Source organism: Zea mays, chromosome 4 (assembly GCF_902167145.1).
Source record: "Zea mays cultivar B73 chromosome 4, Zm-B73-REFERENCE-NAM-5.0, whole genome shotgun sequence".
NCBI classification, from domain to species: Eukaryota; Viridiplantae; Streptophyta; class Magnoliopsida; order Poales; family Poaceae; genus Zea; species Zea mays.
The window spans coordinates 195,242,688-195,261,171 of record NC_050099.1 but is presented as its reverse complement, the minus strand read 5'-3'; the positions used below and the strand labels follow the sequence as shown (position 1 = coordinate 195,261,171).

The 18,484-nt window shown below is 45.0% G+C and overlaps 1 protein-coding gene across 5 annotated transcripts; it reads left to right on the top strand.

The window, feature by feature from the left end:
- Positions 1–7,362: 7,362 nt before the first annotated feature.
- On the top strand, positions 7,363–14,824 carry LOC100384282 (uncharacterized). Of its 5 annotated transcripts, none has more exons than XM_008679460.3 (8): positions 7,363–7,638; positions 7,925–8,518; positions 9,301–9,477; positions 9,558–9,707; positions 9,786–9,991; positions 10,131–10,272; positions 13,168–13,393; positions 14,372–14,824. In XM_008679460.3, exons 2-8 carry the CDS (start codon positions 7,986–7,988, stop codon positions 14,453–14,455), a joined length of 1,518 nt encoding a protein of 505 aa, XP_008677682.1. In that variant the 5' UTR covers positions 7,363–7,638; positions 7,925–7,985; the 3' UTR covers positions 14,456–14,824. The 5 variants fall into 5 exon arrangements, with proteins under 5 accessions (XP_008677682.1, XP_008677687.1, XP_008677685.1 ...); XM_008679465.4 differs by having other exon boundaries at positions 7,430–7,638; positions 9,301–9,377; positions 9,632–9,707; XM_008679463.3 differs by having other exon boundaries at positions 7,434–7,638; positions 10,137–10,272; positions 13,171–13,393.
- Positions 14,825–18,484: the final 3,660 nt, after the last annotated feature.

The window sequence follows — 18,484 nt, the reverse complement described above, 5'->3', positions numbered from 1 at the left end:
CTCGACGGTGTCTGCTTCCAGCCGTGCCTAGACGTCGTCGTAGAACTGGTACTGGACTGTCTCCTCCCATGTCTTGAACTGAAGTTATTCCTATAAAACTTACTGACTGTTTCTACTCTGTGAGTTAAGGAAAGCTCAGCGAAAAAGAAGTTGGTTAGGTATGCAGGAACCCATTTGTGCCTTATTATTTCATACAGTGACTGCAGCCAATTAAGAATTAAGTAAATATCAATAAGCATTGACTCCTAAATACTCAATAGCTAGTAGCTAGCTAGGTGTTTCGGACCACTTACAAACTCAATTTGCAGCGATGGAGAGATGTTGGTCATGTTGTAGAGGAACCACCCTGCGCCAAAAACACAACCCACTCCATAAAGTGTCATCAGTGGCATGACCAACAGGGTACCTATTCCATACAACAGTGGCTTCCCGGCCATTGCTTCCGCATGCTTAGCAGCAAGGACAATTGCCCCCCTCATCTGCCAAAAAACAGAAACATGCCAAAATTTGTCAAGACCAAGAATTCAAAGAGAATTCCGCTATTGTTAAAGTAAGTCATAGCATTAACCACTAATCTGGCTACAGCCCTAGCGCAAGCCACAAGAGTTGCAGCATCTACTCCCTTAGCTCTCTACGCATCTCCAGCTCGAGCTCCAATTGCTCTGCTTCCTCCCTCAGGACCTGCTTACTCACTCAGGATCTAGAACCTGCAGAAACACAAACTTGTGTAACCAAAACTGAGCAATAACAACAATAAATATCAAACTGAAAGAATGGATTCTGGAGTTGTAGACTGAGGAACAACACGATATTCCATGGGAGTGGAGGCAACAAAAGATGTGGATTAGCCAAATCTCTTCTCCAAGCTCATTTGAGACATACAAAGTGATTTATCATCATCAAATCTAGCTCCTGCCATATAAAAATGCCTTCATAAATGCATGTTTTGGGCTCCCCAAAATATACAAGAAAAAACAGCATGAGGTGATGGTACTTATTGAATTAACCAACTAACAATGTGCTATGCGGATGGTCAGGTTTTATAAATGAAAAGGCAAATCCATTAATTGTAACAGAAAGAAGGCGAAGGTTACACAAAATGAAGTTCATAAACTTGTGAAGTAAAATGTTCCAAAGAAATGTGCTAACAAGTGAATATATTTACCTCAACATCCTCTACCAAGATTCTCATAATAATGTCAATTTCACAAGTAAAAGTCTCGCAAGCGATAAAAGAAAACCTGCAAGAGGTAGACAAGTGAAGTTTGACAAGGGTAATCAGCAAAATGTAATATATAGCATGGCAATGAACAACAAATATCCTCCATAGCATACTCGAAAGATCGTTTCTTCTCTGAATTCTTAGGAACTTCTTCCACAATGTAACAAAGTAACTGCACTACTTAGGCCTTATCTCGCAAGCTAAATACAAAATTTGAACATTTTAGACAGAGAAACAAACATATAATAAGGCGGAGGACAGTTCAAAGCTACACGATATGTCATATGCAAACAATTGTAGGATATTCACTCCTTGAGACAAAGAAAAATTAAAAGCTTAAAAAGAAAATGCAAAAACTAAGAGCCTAATTCAGTTTAACTAATTTAGCATACTTGAAAGGTTGTTCCTTGTGCAAGTTTGAAACAGACTAATAGTATCAATGTACTGAGATAGGGGAGGAGGGAAAGGGGAGTGCAACCATCCATATCCATATATCTATATGATGTCACATATAAATGGTTGCCAAAACAGTGGATTTGGAACTTGCACTAACAACGCAAGAATTTAGGAAGAAACAAAGGAGCATTGTTACGTGCACAAATATAACACAAAACTTGTGAAAAGAACAACCAATTCTATAAAGAAGCAATAAAAAACTTATCAGAACAAATAGTATTGTGGAAAATAACCATCTGAATTTGATACTCACTAATAATCATTCTATTGTGTCTTCTATATACATCCAACTTATGAGAAATCTGATCACTAATAAGTTTAACATAAATAAACATGATATGGTCTCTTATTTGGAGCACCCCATTTTTTGATAACCTAAAAATCAGTTCACGAAAGTAAGTCCTAGCATGGGTCTAACAACAGGGCTGCAACTTCACGACAAACATAGTTCGGACCCAGAATTTTCATGTTGTTAATGGTGAAATTCTAAAAGGAATGCAATTGGGGAAAACATTTTGTAGGCTCCCATCAAGTACTATTTGTTGCAATACGATATCGATGTTTTTCATACTCGGCGCCAAGAACAACACTTCTATCATTCTTTGCAAATTCAATAATCCTTGGTAGTATACGAGCCACCTTATAGTTCCTTACCATCTGTGCATAAAGTGCAATAATCAAACAAGATGAAATGAAAATGGCCAGAGCAATACCATATATTTTTTCCTAAATGACTAAACTTCTAGCATGAGAAAGTCTAAATAGTCTGCAGCACCTGGTAAAAAGATGAAATAGAGAAGGCCCTCAGAAGAAGTATTACACTTCTTCAACTCAGAAGTATAAATATTTGAAAGTGCACAGTACAACCAACATATATAAAAAAGAAACATTCAGGAACCTCCGAGCAGTAAATCATTCACTCTTTGCATTGCAGTTATCCGGATTGGCCACTTATTATCTAGATGCAAAGTAGGTCCTTCTTAGAGAAAACCTTTATAGGCTCAAAAAAGGTGGTGACATATAATATTCCAATGGTAAGGAATTGGTACGGTAACCTTTATAGGCTCAACTAATTTTCTTGTAATATCCCCTGCAAAAAAAGGTGGTGACAAATAATATCCAACGATAAGGAACTGGTACGGTAAGATAAAAAAGTAACTACAAAAAGTGATTAGTTCAGTTCCATCAATTCAACTTCAGCTCAGAGCAACGGTGGCATCGCTGGTCAGTTCGTGAGATAAAAAAACTCAATTGAAGGAGAAAAAAATATGCATGATTAGTTAACAAGGAGAACACAAATAAATCCACAAAAACATTGATTTTTTTTGTATGCATTGAATACGCCTCCTAATAACTACCAGAACATTTAAAAAATCCACATGCTTAGAACTGGATAGAATGAAACCGAAGTGGTGGGTGAAACAAATAAATGAGAAGGGCTTTAATTGATTTGTTTACAGGGCAGGAAAACCTCACGACTTTTCCATATAAGCTTAAGCATGTTTGTGTACATCTCATCAATGGATAGGCCTAGCTCTTGTGTAGCAGCAAACACTACTATTAGGAGTAACTAAATCCCTATAAACAAATCATAATCGAGGACAGGTAGACGACCACTTACTTTATAAGGAAGGCATCATCGACGACGACAGAGATGTCGAAGAGGGGGCGCCATCCCCAGGAGCATGCCCGCAATCACCGCTATTTCCTCTCTACTCCCCTCCACATGAACGAAACAACGGCTACCTTCGGCACCCTTAGTCCCTTACTGGTTGCAAAATCTGAGAGTGCAATATCGATTTATCCTTGAGTGGCATTGTATCAGGATATCTTGTTGTCCAAATAATTTCTGTACATACATGCATAATTTTAGCGAGGTGTTATGTTTGCCATCACAAGTTTACAAGTTGAATCAACTTCAGTTCAAACAAACAAGGAGCCGAAACAGAATAACAACAAAAATGACAAGCTATATCCATGGAATAGCAGAAATAGAATAGCAGAAATAGAATAGCAGAAACAGAATAGCAACAGTGGGTCCAAAAGTAGAACATGTCGTTTAGCAATATCCATGGACAGTTTGTGATAGACAAGCTAGATGCAGTGAAATGTCTTGATAGTGTATTTAATTCTTGTGTAGGTACCAATTTTGATGCAAAATAAAATTTCTCCTGCATCTGTCATAAACCAAAACTAAAACAAATATCTACAAGAGGATTAAATATGTGGGGACAAATTCTTCGCCACTTCATCACTTTTTCATGTGTACTGATGACATTGCTCATAACAAAATAGAATAGGCATAATAGGAGAGTAATTAAAAATCTAAACAGAAACGACCATAGTAAAAACACACAACACACTCACTATCTAGATTATATATACGCAGCACACTCACTATCTAGAATAAGCAGCTAATGTTGGGGCTTCAGGAGTAAATTAAATAAGGAGTCACTAAAAGCCCAAAAAGTGCTGGCACGCTAGCAACCTCGAACCAAGTAATCCATGGGTTTCCGATATTAACACCATTATCCTCTCCTAACTTCAAACACAATAGGTTCTGTACACCCGCTGTCAAGAAGAGAGCATTGGAGTTGGCAGATGCCTGCACAAGAAGAGCGGTTGGCACATAAACTGAGCTGAGAAACAAGTTCCAACCCAATGCAAAATACTGCAGGACTGTACCTTCCAAACAACACTTGAAAAATGTGAATTGGCAGTACCATGCAGAGTGATTGCGAAGAAGGTTTTCACTGTCAAACAATGCACAAACTGAATTACATGCCATGGTACAGACATACGCCTTGTCCGTACAAATTGCCTAACCTCCTAGTCATCACCGTGAAATAGGAAACAAACCTGGTTGACTGACCATGGATCGACGCGTCGACGAACAAGTCTTTTTAAATTGTTCTTTCAGCTACAAATGTCTTTTTTACACATATATGTATGGAAACAAAGTTAGGTTGTATTGCAATGGCGAGGGTAAAATTAATTGAATAAATGTCGCTATTGGTCCCATGTTTTACTTAAGCTTCATTTCGATCCTTATACTTTTAAACATTCTAATTGAGTCTTCAACCTTCAACATATGATTAAACAGATACATTCACAGTGGCAAGTGAAGGGCGAGCATCCTTACCATCACAGCAGAATAGCCCAAACCCGGGCAGATTTCAGCGGTCCGGCAGGGGACGGAGGCAGAGACGGTTGCTGCTGCTACGCCGGAGAGGGGAGGAAAGGCTTCACGCCTCCGAGGTAGCGACAAGGCATGAGGGGGGGAGGAAAGGCTTCACGCCTCCAAGATTTCAGTCGATTCCTTGCCAGAACTACTAATAAGGACATAAATTGAAGCCGGAAATCTGCCCCAACTTTCTCTCTGTAGTCCAGTCTAGACAGAAATGCATCAATAGTAGTAAAAAAACAGAACGAGTGTGGCCAGGCCTACTCCATCATAAATCACAGCAGCCAAGGCAGCATTGGGTACAGATCAGAAGAGCACCTAGGAGATGCGTATGGACACGATCTGCCCGTCCCTGGCCGTGTCCTGCATCGCCTCAAACGTCGATAGCAGTCCTGTCACCCCAAGAGCACGACACGCATCACATCAGAACTCGGGATTGGCACTGCGCTGGAACGAGGATCACAATTGATTTTGCTGTACGTACCTCCGTTGCTCTGGAGGTTGGTGTGGATGGCAGCGGCAGTTGCGGAAGCACAGTGCCTGGTCATCGGGTCGTCGTGCTTTCCGGTCCAGGCCCTGTTGAGGACAGCTGAAGAACAAGGCAACATCAACGCCAACCATGTTATTCATGAATCACGATTCACCAATCCATCATTTTGTCCACTGTCGAAAACGTACAATACATAGTACAGACTGATAACTGCAACTGGGAGGAAGAGACAGCATTGGAATGATGGTTGCCGCTCAGACGTACATGTAGTGGATGGGGAAGCGAACTGCTTCGCGTTGACAACGACACATAAGGCGGCGGCCACCTCCTCGTCCTGAAAGTGCTCGCCGAGGCTCTCGTACTCCAAGGTCTCGTCCCAGTACGCCTTCTCCAGGAACAGCTCATAGTGGCGTGCGTCCAGGATCTGCTTGTTCCCTGAACCACCAATTCCACCCGCACCAAAAATCAGTACCAACAAGTCAACAAACAGGCATAAATACCGGCAGTGGCAGGGCAGGACACATTCCCCGTTCCAGCACCATCCACATGCTCACCTCGGCAGCTGTTCCGTTTGCACAAAGGGCATCGCATCACATGCATGTCTGCAAGCATTCAACACAGACCAGCTGAAGACGCGGCGGCGGCACCCTCCTTGGCAGCCCACCGGAGGAGCGCGAGCGCCCACTCCCAGTGCCCCGAGAGCTCCAGCGCCTTGATCAGGGATGTGATGTCCGCGCGGAGAAGCTCGTCGCGGCGGGAGGCCAGGAAGGCCGCGAGCGTGGGGAGCGGGTGCGAGGATGTGGCGAGCACCAGTGCCTGCTCGGCGAGGGAGAGGAAGGAGTGCGGCGGCGGCGGCGTCTGGTGCGACTGTCGCGGCGCGGGGGCCGGCGCGGTGAGGTGGAGCGGGAGCGAGGAGGGGGATGACGACGGTGGCGCGGCCGGGAGGAGCGGGCCCCGTTTCCTCGGCTCTGATCTCGCGATTCGTCGAGTATGCCGCAGAGGGAGCGGACCCCGAAGAGGAGCAGGCACTGCAGCCGAGCAGAGGGCGCGGTGGCTTACTGGGGGCGCAGGGGTGAGCTCCGACACGTCGAGAGGAGAGACGGGGTGGGGCGAGGGGTTTCGGCCATGGGCGATTAGTGAGGGCGTACACAGGGAGCGTGCGGAAGTGGCAGAGCTGGTTGAGGTCGTGGGGGAGGAGGTCACGGGAGTGGAGCTCGTGCGTGCGGCGCCGTCGCGGAGGCGGAGGTTGCCGAAGAGGATGACATGCGTCGTTCGCATATGGAAGCTGGGCTGCATTAGGTAAACAAATCGTTGTGCGAGGGACGTTGGGCCGCACTCGTCGCTGGGCCACATGAACCGCTGGGCCTCACAAATCGCTAGCACTGTTATGGATTTGTTTGATTAGTACCATACCGCCTATTGAAAGAGTTGGAACGTGTCTTATAAGCGTTTTTGTGGATATCCTATTGCTTAGTCTGACTTCTCCTGCTTTGGCGCGACACCAAGACAAGCTTTTTGCGCGGCACAGTAGCGATGAGGGATCCGTATAGGCCTCGGGTGGAGGCAGAACAGCGGTTGGCAGAACACATCGAAGGCAGAACACGTCAGAGGCAGACTACTATTGCTTACTTAATAAGTAGTAGAGATTTATATAAGTCATTTTATTTCTTATTTAGATTAAAAATATTTTTAAACCATTTAAATTTATATTATATACCACAACTTCACATTAAAGCTAAACCTAGAGCAGTGCCAAACAACCTCATAGCGTGTAGTTAGTTGTAGCTGAATTGGAGAGATTGAGGTCTGGATTAGCTTTCGCCCAGCATGTATACTACAATTATAATTTGATGACCAACAGAAAATGTTTCATTCTGTTTCCTAATTTAATTAGATTCAATGTACGATCGTCTCGAGTCGTTTCGCAAAAGAAATTTATGTCAAATGAAAAATACTTCAATATGAACAGAAGACAAAGGTCAGAATTTGATCCCAAATTCTCCTTCTCGGTACGGCAAGTTCAATCTGTTTAAGCAAAGCACGAATATATCTGTTTCGGACCAATGGGCCTAGACATACACAAGTAGTTTCCAGGCCTACTCCAGTCTCCAGGCCCAGGCAAAACAGCCCCGGACCGCGTGCGTTTCGCTTCCGGCTTCCGCCCCTGCTGTTTCTTGGCGTTCACCCCCTCTTTCTCTCGTGGCGACGACGGCGACCGTCGCCGCCCCCCTACGCGCTAGGTGCCAGGGTCCGTCGGGTCCTTCGCTGGCGACGAGCACCTACCAGGTATGCCGTATTCCCACCCCTTATCTTACCTTCGTGCTGTTCGGATCTAAACGGAGCTACCAAACCCTAACTTATGCTATTTGGCTACCTGCATCCGGATCTGATCTAGTACTTACTAGTGTATGTGTGTTTAATGCCTAGTAATTTTGGTTTTTTTGTAAACATTATGGCCCATGTACTTTACTGGCTCCGCACACTCGTTTGGAACTTTGGATTAGCTGGCTGATTTCTGAGATCTTATTTTCCGTATATATTGCGCATGATAATTTCGATCGTTCGTTTCTAGGCGATCCAGTGGTGTGTTTGGGAAGGTTTCCGCGGTCGGGCGGCGCCCCCCAGTGGCGAAGATGATCCGACTACCGACGTACGCAGCGTTCAGCCTGCTGGCGACGGCGTCGGCGGCGTACTACGCGTTCAGCAGCCGTGAGCAGTTCTACCCGGCGATGGTGTACCTCTCCACCTCCAAGATCTGCTTCGTGCTGCTCCTCAACACGGGCCTCGTCGCCATGTGCGTCGCCTGGCAGCTCGCCAGGCGCCTCTTCCTCGGCTCGCTCCGTGAGGCCGAGGTTGAGCGCCTCAACGAGCAGTCCTGGCGGGAGGTCATCGAGATCCTCTTTGCTGTCACCATCTTCCGACAGGATTTCTCTGTTTCCTTTCTTGCCATGGTTGCTGCGCTTCTCCTCGTCAAGGCGCTGCACTGGCTTGCACAGAAGAGGGTCGAGTACATTGAGACCACGCCCTCTGTGCCCTTGCTCTCGCACATCAGGATCGTCTCCTTCATGGTTTTCCTGCTTACCGTCGACTGCCTCTTCCTGTCAAACTCGCTCAGGTCACTCATACAGAAGCAGGAGGCGTCCGTTGCCATCTTCTTCTCCTTTGAGTAAGCTCAATTTTCTTTTCTTAATTTTGCTTAAATGCCTTTTTCGGTGCATGGAAAATCTGCACTCTCTGTTTTCATTTTATCACTGTATCAATGTGACACACTGCAATATTTTGTTCTCTTTCACAATGTTATTAGAGTAGGGGTAGAGAACTAGAGATTAATTAAATTGTAGTCTCTTTGATATGACATCTCCCAAGATAATGGGGAAATATTTGCAAAACAGAGAAATACTACATATTAGGTCTATATATCAAGCGAGTGTCTTTTTTTAGTTGCACAGGACCATGCCTGCCACGAAGGTCTTAATTCTTCAGTAATGTAATCTCTTTCCATTTTGTGTGTCGTCCTTTGCACTGCCATATACTACATGAATAATGCCAGCTTTGCAGTTATTTTTTTATTTGCTCGACATATATATGCTAAGCCATGAATATATCTTATTTTCACTACCTCAACGGTCTTAAGCTTGCTAATCAGTTCATCTATATGCTCTTGTTGCTATATTATGAGATGTTAGTCTACAAGCTTGTGCAGCTATGTCTGTTTAGGTTTGAGCAATACGTTAAGTGATTGCAAAGTATTTGTTCCATTTAGCATGAAACTCTAGCTATACTATAATTTGTTTGCTTCTTGCTTCCAAGGCAAGGGGTATGCATTACAGGCTAGGTAATAACCCTATAGTCCTTATTTCTAAATACCTGGCAATTATTTATTGATGTACCAGTACCATAAGATTCAAGTTGCTCAATAATAGCTAACACGTATAAATCATGTTTCAGGTATATGATACTAGCAACATCCACAGTATCAACATTCGTGAAGTATATATTCTATGTTAGTGACATGCTAATGGAAGGTCAATGGGAGAAAAAGGCAGTGTATACATTTTACTTGGAGCTCATAAGTGACCTTGTGCACTTGTCATTATACATGCTCTTCTTCATAGCTATCTTCCTGTAAGATCTCTTATTATGGTAGTCTGATACTATAATGTAAAGTTGTAAACTATGGTTATTGATTCGTCATGTGATACCAGGAACTATGGTGTCCCGCTGCACTTGATTCGTGAGCTATATGAGACTTTCCGCAACTTCAGAATTCGCATTGCAGATTATGTGCGCTACAGAAAGATCACTTCCAACATGAATGAACGCTTTCCAGATGCTACATCAGAAGAGCTCGATGTGTAAGTTTTATATTTTAACTTTTGGTGATTCAGTTGAATCAACTATAAAAAATGTCATTTAAATTTTATTGCATTCAGGAGTGATGCTACATGTATTATTTGCCGTGAGGAGATGACTACAGCAAAGAAACTGCTCTGTGGGCATCTGTTCCATGTGCATTGTCTAAGGTCGTGGCTAGAACGCCAACACACTTGCCCCACGTGCAGAGCTCCAATCATTCCCGCAGATAATGGACATGCTGTATCAGCACGACAACATGGAGCCCAGGCTGGGGTTCAGCCTGGTGAGTTTCTTTTCCTTTATTTCTCTGATCTTAACCCACCGCCCCACATATTTTGATTTTAGTCTTAAGAATCATTGAGGACTGCACTCTGTGGTCAGTTCTATATCTGTGATTGCTGTTTTGATGTGAGGAAAGGCAGCTGCAGGTACTGCCACTCCATCCTCAGAAGGAGCACCAGGTGAGAACATGAGCAGGCACCAAGCAAAACTTGAAGCTGCTGCAGCGGCAGCTTCTTTATATGGAAGGTCTTTTGTTTATCCTCCAGCAAACACCCTAAAAAGGTATGTTTCTGAAGTTGTCTAAAGTCTAAAGCAAAGTCTATCATCTTGCCAATCTGGGTGGTCAACCATGCTTGTCTACTTTTCGGTACTTTATATTCACTAGTTAGGTGTCCGCGCGTTGCTATGGCTCCATATACTATATATGCAAACCTTGTTTAAATGAGAGTTGTTTAAACACGTTCCAAACCTTTACAATGATTTATCTCTATTTGAACTAGTCGTTGAGCTAATCTCAATGTGTCTGCCATGTAACTAGCATAAATGCATTTCATATACCGAGTGAGAAACCACAATTCTAATACAGTGCTGTCTCCCTTGAGGTGGCTCAGGCAGCACCAAACCCTAGTTGCCGCCGCCTCTTCTCCCCTCCCTGCCTTGCCACCATCAGAGTAAGCACTTGAAAGTCCTGAGCGGCTTGCAAGGATGGTGGCGGTGGGGTCCTCGCGTGGCCCGAGACGGTTTAATCTAGTCCAAGCATGGCCCGTCCCGTTGTCTACCAGGCCCGGCCCGATCACCTTGTCGTGCCTGGGCCTTAGGTGCGGCACGATGGGCTAGGCCCGGCCCGGCACAGTTCGGTTTTATTTTTTCCTATTCATAAAATATCTATATTATGCTTGAGTATATAAAACATAAAAACATGTGCGTTCTGTTGGTTAGGTGAGTGTAGATGTATTTGGAACCAACAACCATGGTTAGAGTATCTATATTGTGCTTGAGTATATATAGAGTATAAAAACAAAGACATGTATGTTCTGTATGTGGGTTTGGAGCCAATAACCATGGTTCAAATCCCCATTTGTGCATAAATTTTGCTTTTTCATCATTTAAACGTGGGGGAGCAGGGAGAGGTGAGCAGAGAATGAAGGAACTCCTGCTTTGTATTAGTAGAGATTGAGTTGGTCACAAAGTGATTCATCTCATTGAATAGAACTTGACATTTACGAAGAACTGAAACAAACTGAGGTCTGATGCTGGTTCCCTCCTTGTAAAATGGAGAAGAAACAATGCAGTTAGGTTTCATTGTCTTCCACACTCCAGTAAGGGAGTGATCTACACGCTTAAGCTTCTCAGCAATCGGCCCATAAATTCCTGAAACATAGGATCCCCATGCTGTGCGTGCACATGGATTGCACCAGCCATAGCGCCACCCCTCAATCCCCGACATTCATCCACCAGAACAGCCATTAGGCGCATTCTCACTGCAGGCTCAGCAAGCCACACTGCAAGGCAGTGCAGTGAGAGATAATTACTGAACACAGCGGAATCAGATCCAGATGTGGGGAATTGGATTCATTGAGTAAGATTCCAGAACAGCCAGCAGATTGTAATGACCGGTGAGCTCCTCCTGGAGCACCGAGCAGAATGCTTGGGAAACAGTGCCCACCTCAGTGGCAGCATCTGAGAGCGAGCAGCTTATGTTGTCAGAAATGAAGTCCCGCACCTTGCGGAACAGCCAGCCAAGCTAGCACAGCTTGCGATTTGCGAACGAGGGTGCGTGTGGATCATGGCACCCGGACACCGTCTAGAAGGGTGTAGGCGTCCATGGACTTGTCGTGGCGCACATAGCGGCTGTCAATGCCTTGGCACACGTACAACAGTACAACACGTCCCGCACAAACGTGGCTTCCGACACCTCCCGTCTCGATGATCACCAACTCGGTGTACTCACACAACACGATCTCATAGAAGTTGTTTGGAGCCTTGAAGATCAGCAATCACGCTGCCTGGTGGCGCCCATCCGCAAGGCTTGCCACTGGCGCCACCGCGGCCGAGACTGGGCCCAGGCGCACCATTGCACTGCGTGCGGCGCGACGTGACCCGTAGACGACGGCTAGGCAAGAGAGTCCGGCATCCATGACCTTCCTGTCTAGGGCGCTCTTCTCATTGACGGTGGCCACGAGGCGTACTAGCTCGGACGACTCGGCCACCGCCACCTTCGCCTTGTCGGCCGCATTGGCGAGCAACAGCTTCGCCATGTGGTCCCTCGCCCCTAGGCCGCTCCCGCCGCGCATCATGCACGCCAACGACGTGGCCGAGGCCGCTGCATCAGCGGCGAGGGCTGTATCCACCTGCTTCTTGTTCGCGTCCTCGATGCCGTCTGAGGCCAAGGTCGTGGCCAAGATCCAATCTGTTTGGAAACTAACAATTATTACTACAAACCCGCCATCCACCATCCACCAAAACAAATGCTTAGCTAACCGCAAGGAAGAACAAATTGTAGTATACATCCCGGCAAGACTATCTAGGTGTTATCACTGAATGGTCACTAAGATCCTACGAAGCACACAAAAAAACCCACTCGTGGAACAATCCACCATCCCGAGCTATCCAGCTGTTCTTCCTTACCGACAAACAAAGAAATCAACCCAAACACAACCGGGCCTCCAAGTGACTCCAGGCTTTGCGCCGCGAGGAAGGAGGCGACGAGGAAGATGGTTCCAGTATAAATTCCTTCCGAGTGGTCCATGTCAGCGTAAGGAGGCCTGCTCACCGGCATTAGGGTTGGAATCCTCCTCGTGGCGCGAGGCACGGGGATCAGGAAGCGGCCGCAGATCTGAGGGAGTGTCGGGGAAGCAAGCAGGAGAAGTGAGGAACACGAACACTTCCTCGGCCACGGGGGAAGAGAAGAGAGATGCGTGGGTGGGTCGGGGCAGAAGAAAAGACAGACAGGTCACGAGTTGGAAGGATTGCGGGCTGATTACAAATAAACATAAGGCTTTTTTTAAAGTGCTGGGAGAGAAAGGTGGGAGGATGCACAAACGGAGAAAGCGCCTTTTTATATTAGTAGACTATAATTTAATTATTACTATTTTATAGCATAACAATTAAACAAAATGTAGGAGGTGTTATTATGATATAAAGCATAATACTAATACATTTGTTGTATTGAACCAGCAGGTCTGTTCCTCCTCAGCCTGCATCAAGTACACCACAATCTGAAGCAAGTAGCTCCAATCATCAGTCACAAAAAGACCAAGAAATGCAGTCCCGAAACAGCAGCGATGGTTTAGTGCCTCTGCCTCTTAATGCAGATGGTGCTGTTGGTTCAGGAACAAGCACAAGGGACCTTGAAAATTCACTTCAGAAGGCACAAGAAAACTTTATTAAGAGCCAGATTGAGGTAAGAAAGAATCTTGATCCCGAAAGTACTCTTTTTTTTTGAACGAGAGATTCCAAAGGTACTCAACTTACATCCTTCCATGCTGCTTTATGATGTAATCAACAAATACTGCATACAAGCTATAATGAGCTAGATAGCACTACATTAACTGATTGCAAGTTGCAATATCATAGATATGCACTTGTGACTGCGCAACATCCAACATGGATGTATAGCTTCTGAATACCACAATCGAGTAGGACTTAACTTGTATCTATGTAATGATTCATTCATTGCATAATTGCACAGGAAAATGAATTTGTTGCACTATGTGTGATGTTTTTAATACCTTCTGACTATAATGTTAGCGTAAGTTATCAGTGTGGATATGTAACAACCTGCTTGTCACTGAGCGTAATGGTTAAGCCTTTCGAGTAGCACCTCCAGGTCCCGGGTTCGATCCTCCCTCGGGGGCGAATTTCAGGCTTGGTTAAAAAAATCCCCTCGCTGTGGCCCGCCCACTCTCGGGGATCGATATCCTGCGCGCCACCCTCCGGCTGGGTCATTGCAGAGTGGGCAGTTTATGGGCTCGTTAGTGATGGGGGGTCACGGTTCGGGTGTTTTCTCGGCCGGGACCATGTTTCGGTCTCTTCTTAATATAATACCGGGAGGCAGTTTTTCCTCCTCCCCGGCCGCGTTTTTTAGTGTAAATATGCAAATGTACCATCTTGATTGGCTTCTATGATCTACATTTTAGTGTAGGCTGCAAGTCCACGAGCTTTGAAAAGTTACACAATCTGGATTATTTGCAAGTCGTAAACACTTATAGGACTCAGTGACTAGATTGGACCAGCCTGTTGCATTCATGCAATTGTTAGGCTAATTGTCATTTCACCTTCAGTCTACAATGAAATGGTTAACATAGTGCATGGATTTCTTCCATTGGTACATCAATAATAATATCCAACAGCGCTAATGAGATGTACGTCTTGTTTCCAGATGTTACAGATCCAACTGCAAATGGTGCAGCGTGGCGCTGCTGGGCCGCCCAGTAACGAGAATACTGAGCACACAGAAGAATGACTGAATCTGTGAACAGACACTTCTGCATCGTGGTGTAATAATAAGGAGAATACTGATGAGCACACAGCTGAATCTGTAAATAGGCGGCGATGAGGATGGGACAAAAGAAAGCCAAGGATTGGCGATACCTGGGGCTGGGGGAAACTGTTACATGATGTCTTGCCTGGATTTTTGGCAGGCCTGTTAATTTATGCTTCACTATTAGTGCCTTGTTGCCAGCACCAGATGTTTCTCTCTCTCTGTGTGTGTGTGGTGGTTTCTGTACATGAAAGCCTTTTGACGGGAGAACCAACCATGGCTAGTTTAATTATGAAGTTCACTTGTTGTACCCGAGGGAAAATAGAAATGACTCTTGTTTTTGCCTATCTATCCATGACTTGTTGTACCGAGGTCCTTTGATTGCAGAGGCGACTGTGAGCAACATAGACGGCAGGGGTTGGGAAAAGATGGCCCTGTTGATGCTACAACTGTTGACGCCTTTTCGGAGCGCCAAATATTCAAGAAGAATCGGCGGCGGTGCTCTCTGGTCAGGCGCGGACGGTCCGCGGCCTGGGGCCGGACGGTCCGCGACCTGGCGTGAGGCGGCGGTGCTCTCTGGTCAAGCGCGGACGGTCCGCGGCACAGGGACGGACGGTCCGCGACCTGGTGCAGGAGCTCGGGTTTCCTGCCTGACGGCCGGACGGTCCGCGCCCTAGGGCCGGACGGTCCGCGCGTACGCAGGGGCGGCGGAAGATAGCCGACGACGTCTGGATCTCGCTCCTGGGAGGGACCCCGTCGGAGAGGAGAGATCCTAGTAGTTGTCTAGTCTCGGGCAGGCCGACCTAGACTCCTCTAATCGACGTAGAGTCGAGGAGAGATGGAGAATTTGGGGATCGAGTGGCTAAACCTAAACTAGACTATAAGTACTTCTAGGATAAAATGCGAAATAGAAGTTGTATTGATTCGATTGATTGTTACAAATCGGCCGTAGACCTCTCTTTATATAGAGGAGGGGGGCTGGACCCTTTACACGACTAGATTCCGAGTTAATTCCGCGAATCTAGCCAACAATCATAGCACAAAACTCGGAACCCTAAACTGCTCTGCGCAAGCGCGGACCGTCCGCCCGCTCAATTTGGTGCTCAACATATGCCCCCTGCCTTTTGGTGGAGCTGAGCAAACTAAAAGCAACTAACCCGATGTGATTACATCGGTTCTCTTAGGCATCTTGCCACATACTAGGATGATACTGTTTGAGGAAACGCTCATTCAAAGCCTTAGGCAAGCCCTTGCCTTGCAATGTTTGTAGCAAATAGGCGTTGCCAGACATCACCTGTTTTACCTTATAAGGACCTTCCCAGCTTGGTGACCATTTCCCGAACTTTCGGTCTCTATTCCTTAGAGGCAGAATGGTCTTCCACACCAGGTCCCCTACTTGAAATGATTTTGCTTTGACCTTCTTGTTGTAGGCCCTGGCTACCATGATTTTGTCCTTTTCTATTGCTCCCAAAGCTATCATCCTTTTGTCGGTCACCTCATCAATATTATCCATCATTGAATCATAATAATCAGTAGCAGTTAGATCATTTTGTCTAGCGAACATGACAGCATTCAAACTTATTTCCACATGCAACACTGCTTCCTGCCCATAGACAAGCTCAAAAGGAGATACTTTAGTAGCCCTATGTTTAGATATTCTATGAGCCCATAAAGCCTCAGACAGAATCTTATGCCAATGTTTAGGATTATCAGAAATTTTCTTTTTTTATCAAATTAATCAATGTCCTATTGCTAGACTCGGCCTGACCATTGGCCTGAGCATAATATGGAGATGAATTAAGCAACTTAATTTTGTATAATTCAGCAAATTCACGTACCTCCTTTGACATAAAAGAAGTACCTTGATCTGTAGTTAAGGTCTGGGGAATGCCGAATCTATGAATAATATGCTCAGTTATAAACTCGATTACCTCCTTGTGTGTCATGTTCTTTAGAGCAACGACTTCAGTCCATTTGGTGAAGTAGTCAGTGGCAACTAACACAAACCAATGCCCCTTTGATGATGAAGGATGAATTTCTCCAATAAAGTCTAATCCCCATCCTCTGAACGGCCAAGGCTTGATGATAGGATGTAATTCGGCTGCAGGGACCAACTGTAGGTCGTCGAATTTCTGACACACTTGACAACCCTTGTAGTACTTGAAACAATCAGCTATCATACTAGGCCAATAAAAACCAGACCTTCGCAACAACCACTTCATCTTTGGAGCTGATTGATAAGTACCACAAATCCCTTCATGTACTTCGACCATGGCTAATATAGCATCATCTGGGCCCAAGCACTTAAGCAGGATGTCATTGACTGTTCGGCGGTAAAGTTCGTCACTCATCAAAACATACTTGAAAGCTGTTCGCCGAATGTTGTTATCTGTTTTGATATTGGGATTTCGTAAATAATTAAGTATAGGTGTCCTCCAATCTCTTGCATCGGCTTCATTGTCAGCCGAATCGATTAAGAGAACATTTCTGGTAACCCCGGACGGTCCGGCGCCATCACGCGGACGGTCCGCGAGCTGGGAATTTGGCTCTGCACTGGTTATCAGATTTTCAGTTTTGTGAAACTTCCCTCTCTTTATCCGATAACCTGATGCATCTTGTGCCAAATCGTTAGCTCTATAATTCTCAACTCTAGAGATATGCCGAATACTGAATTCGTCAAAAGAATGAATTATGCTCCAACATTTCTCAAGGTAACTATTTAGAGTACCATCAAAACATTGATATTCTTCTAACACTTGTTGGATAACCAGCTGAGAATCACCAAATACCTTCACATGGTTTACTCCCATACCATTTAAAAGTTCTAAGCCGAATAGGAGGGCCTCATATTCACCTTGATTATTAGTGCAATAAGTTTTCAATCGGCTAGAGAAGTCAAAGGAGACATTACTTGGTGAAACAAGCACAATGCCAATTCCTTGCCCTTCATTGCAAACCGATCCATCAAAATATAAAGTCCAAGGAGTAATAGTGAGGTATGACATGTCTAGTTCATGAATATTATTAACCCGATGTTCTACAATGAAATCCGCTATGACTTGGCCTTTTATAGATTTCAATGGTTCATAGGCCAAGTCATATTCTATGAGTGCATAAGCCCACTTACCAATTCTACCACTCATAATTGGGTTATGCAACATGTATTTGATCACATCGGCTTGACCAGAAACAGTGCAATGACTAGACAGTAAATAACTACTACATTTGGTGCATGCAAAAACAAGCATAAGCATAACTTTTCAATAAAAGCGTACCTTGTTTCAGCATCCACCAACCTTCGGCTTAGATATGTCACCACATGCTCCTTCCCCTCGGTTTCTTGTGTCAGAACAGCCCCAATGACCTTATCCTCAGCTGCAATGTATAATCGGAATGGTACTCCTGCTCGTGGTGCTTTTAATACGGGAGCCGAAGATAAGTATTTTTGATGAGATCAAATGCTTCTTGTTGTTCTGCCCCCAAGCGAATTCGGCATCATTCTTAAGCCGAAGAATAGGGGTGAACGCATCAATCTTCCCGGCTAGGTTAGAAATAAACCTTCGTAAATAATTCACCTTGCCGAGAAACCTCTGTACCTCGACCTTACAGGTCGGAGGTCCCACATTCCGAATAGACTTGATTCGGTCAGGGTCTATCTCTATACCATGTTCATGTATGACAAATCCTAAAAACTTACCAGCCGACACTCCAAAGGCACATTTACGTGGGTTCATTTTCAAACCATACTGACGCATTTTATCAAAGGCTTTGCGCAAATCAGCTATATGAGAACTAAACTCAGCCGATTTGACTACAATATCATCAATGTAAACTTCCACAATGTTTCCTAACAATTCATGAAAGATCAAATTCATAGCCCTCTGATAAGTAGCACCAGCATTTTTCAGACCAAATGTCATGACAACCCACTCAAATAAACCAATGAAGCCTGGACATATAAAGGCCGTTTTAGACGCATCTTCTTCGGCCATGAAAATCTGATTATATCCG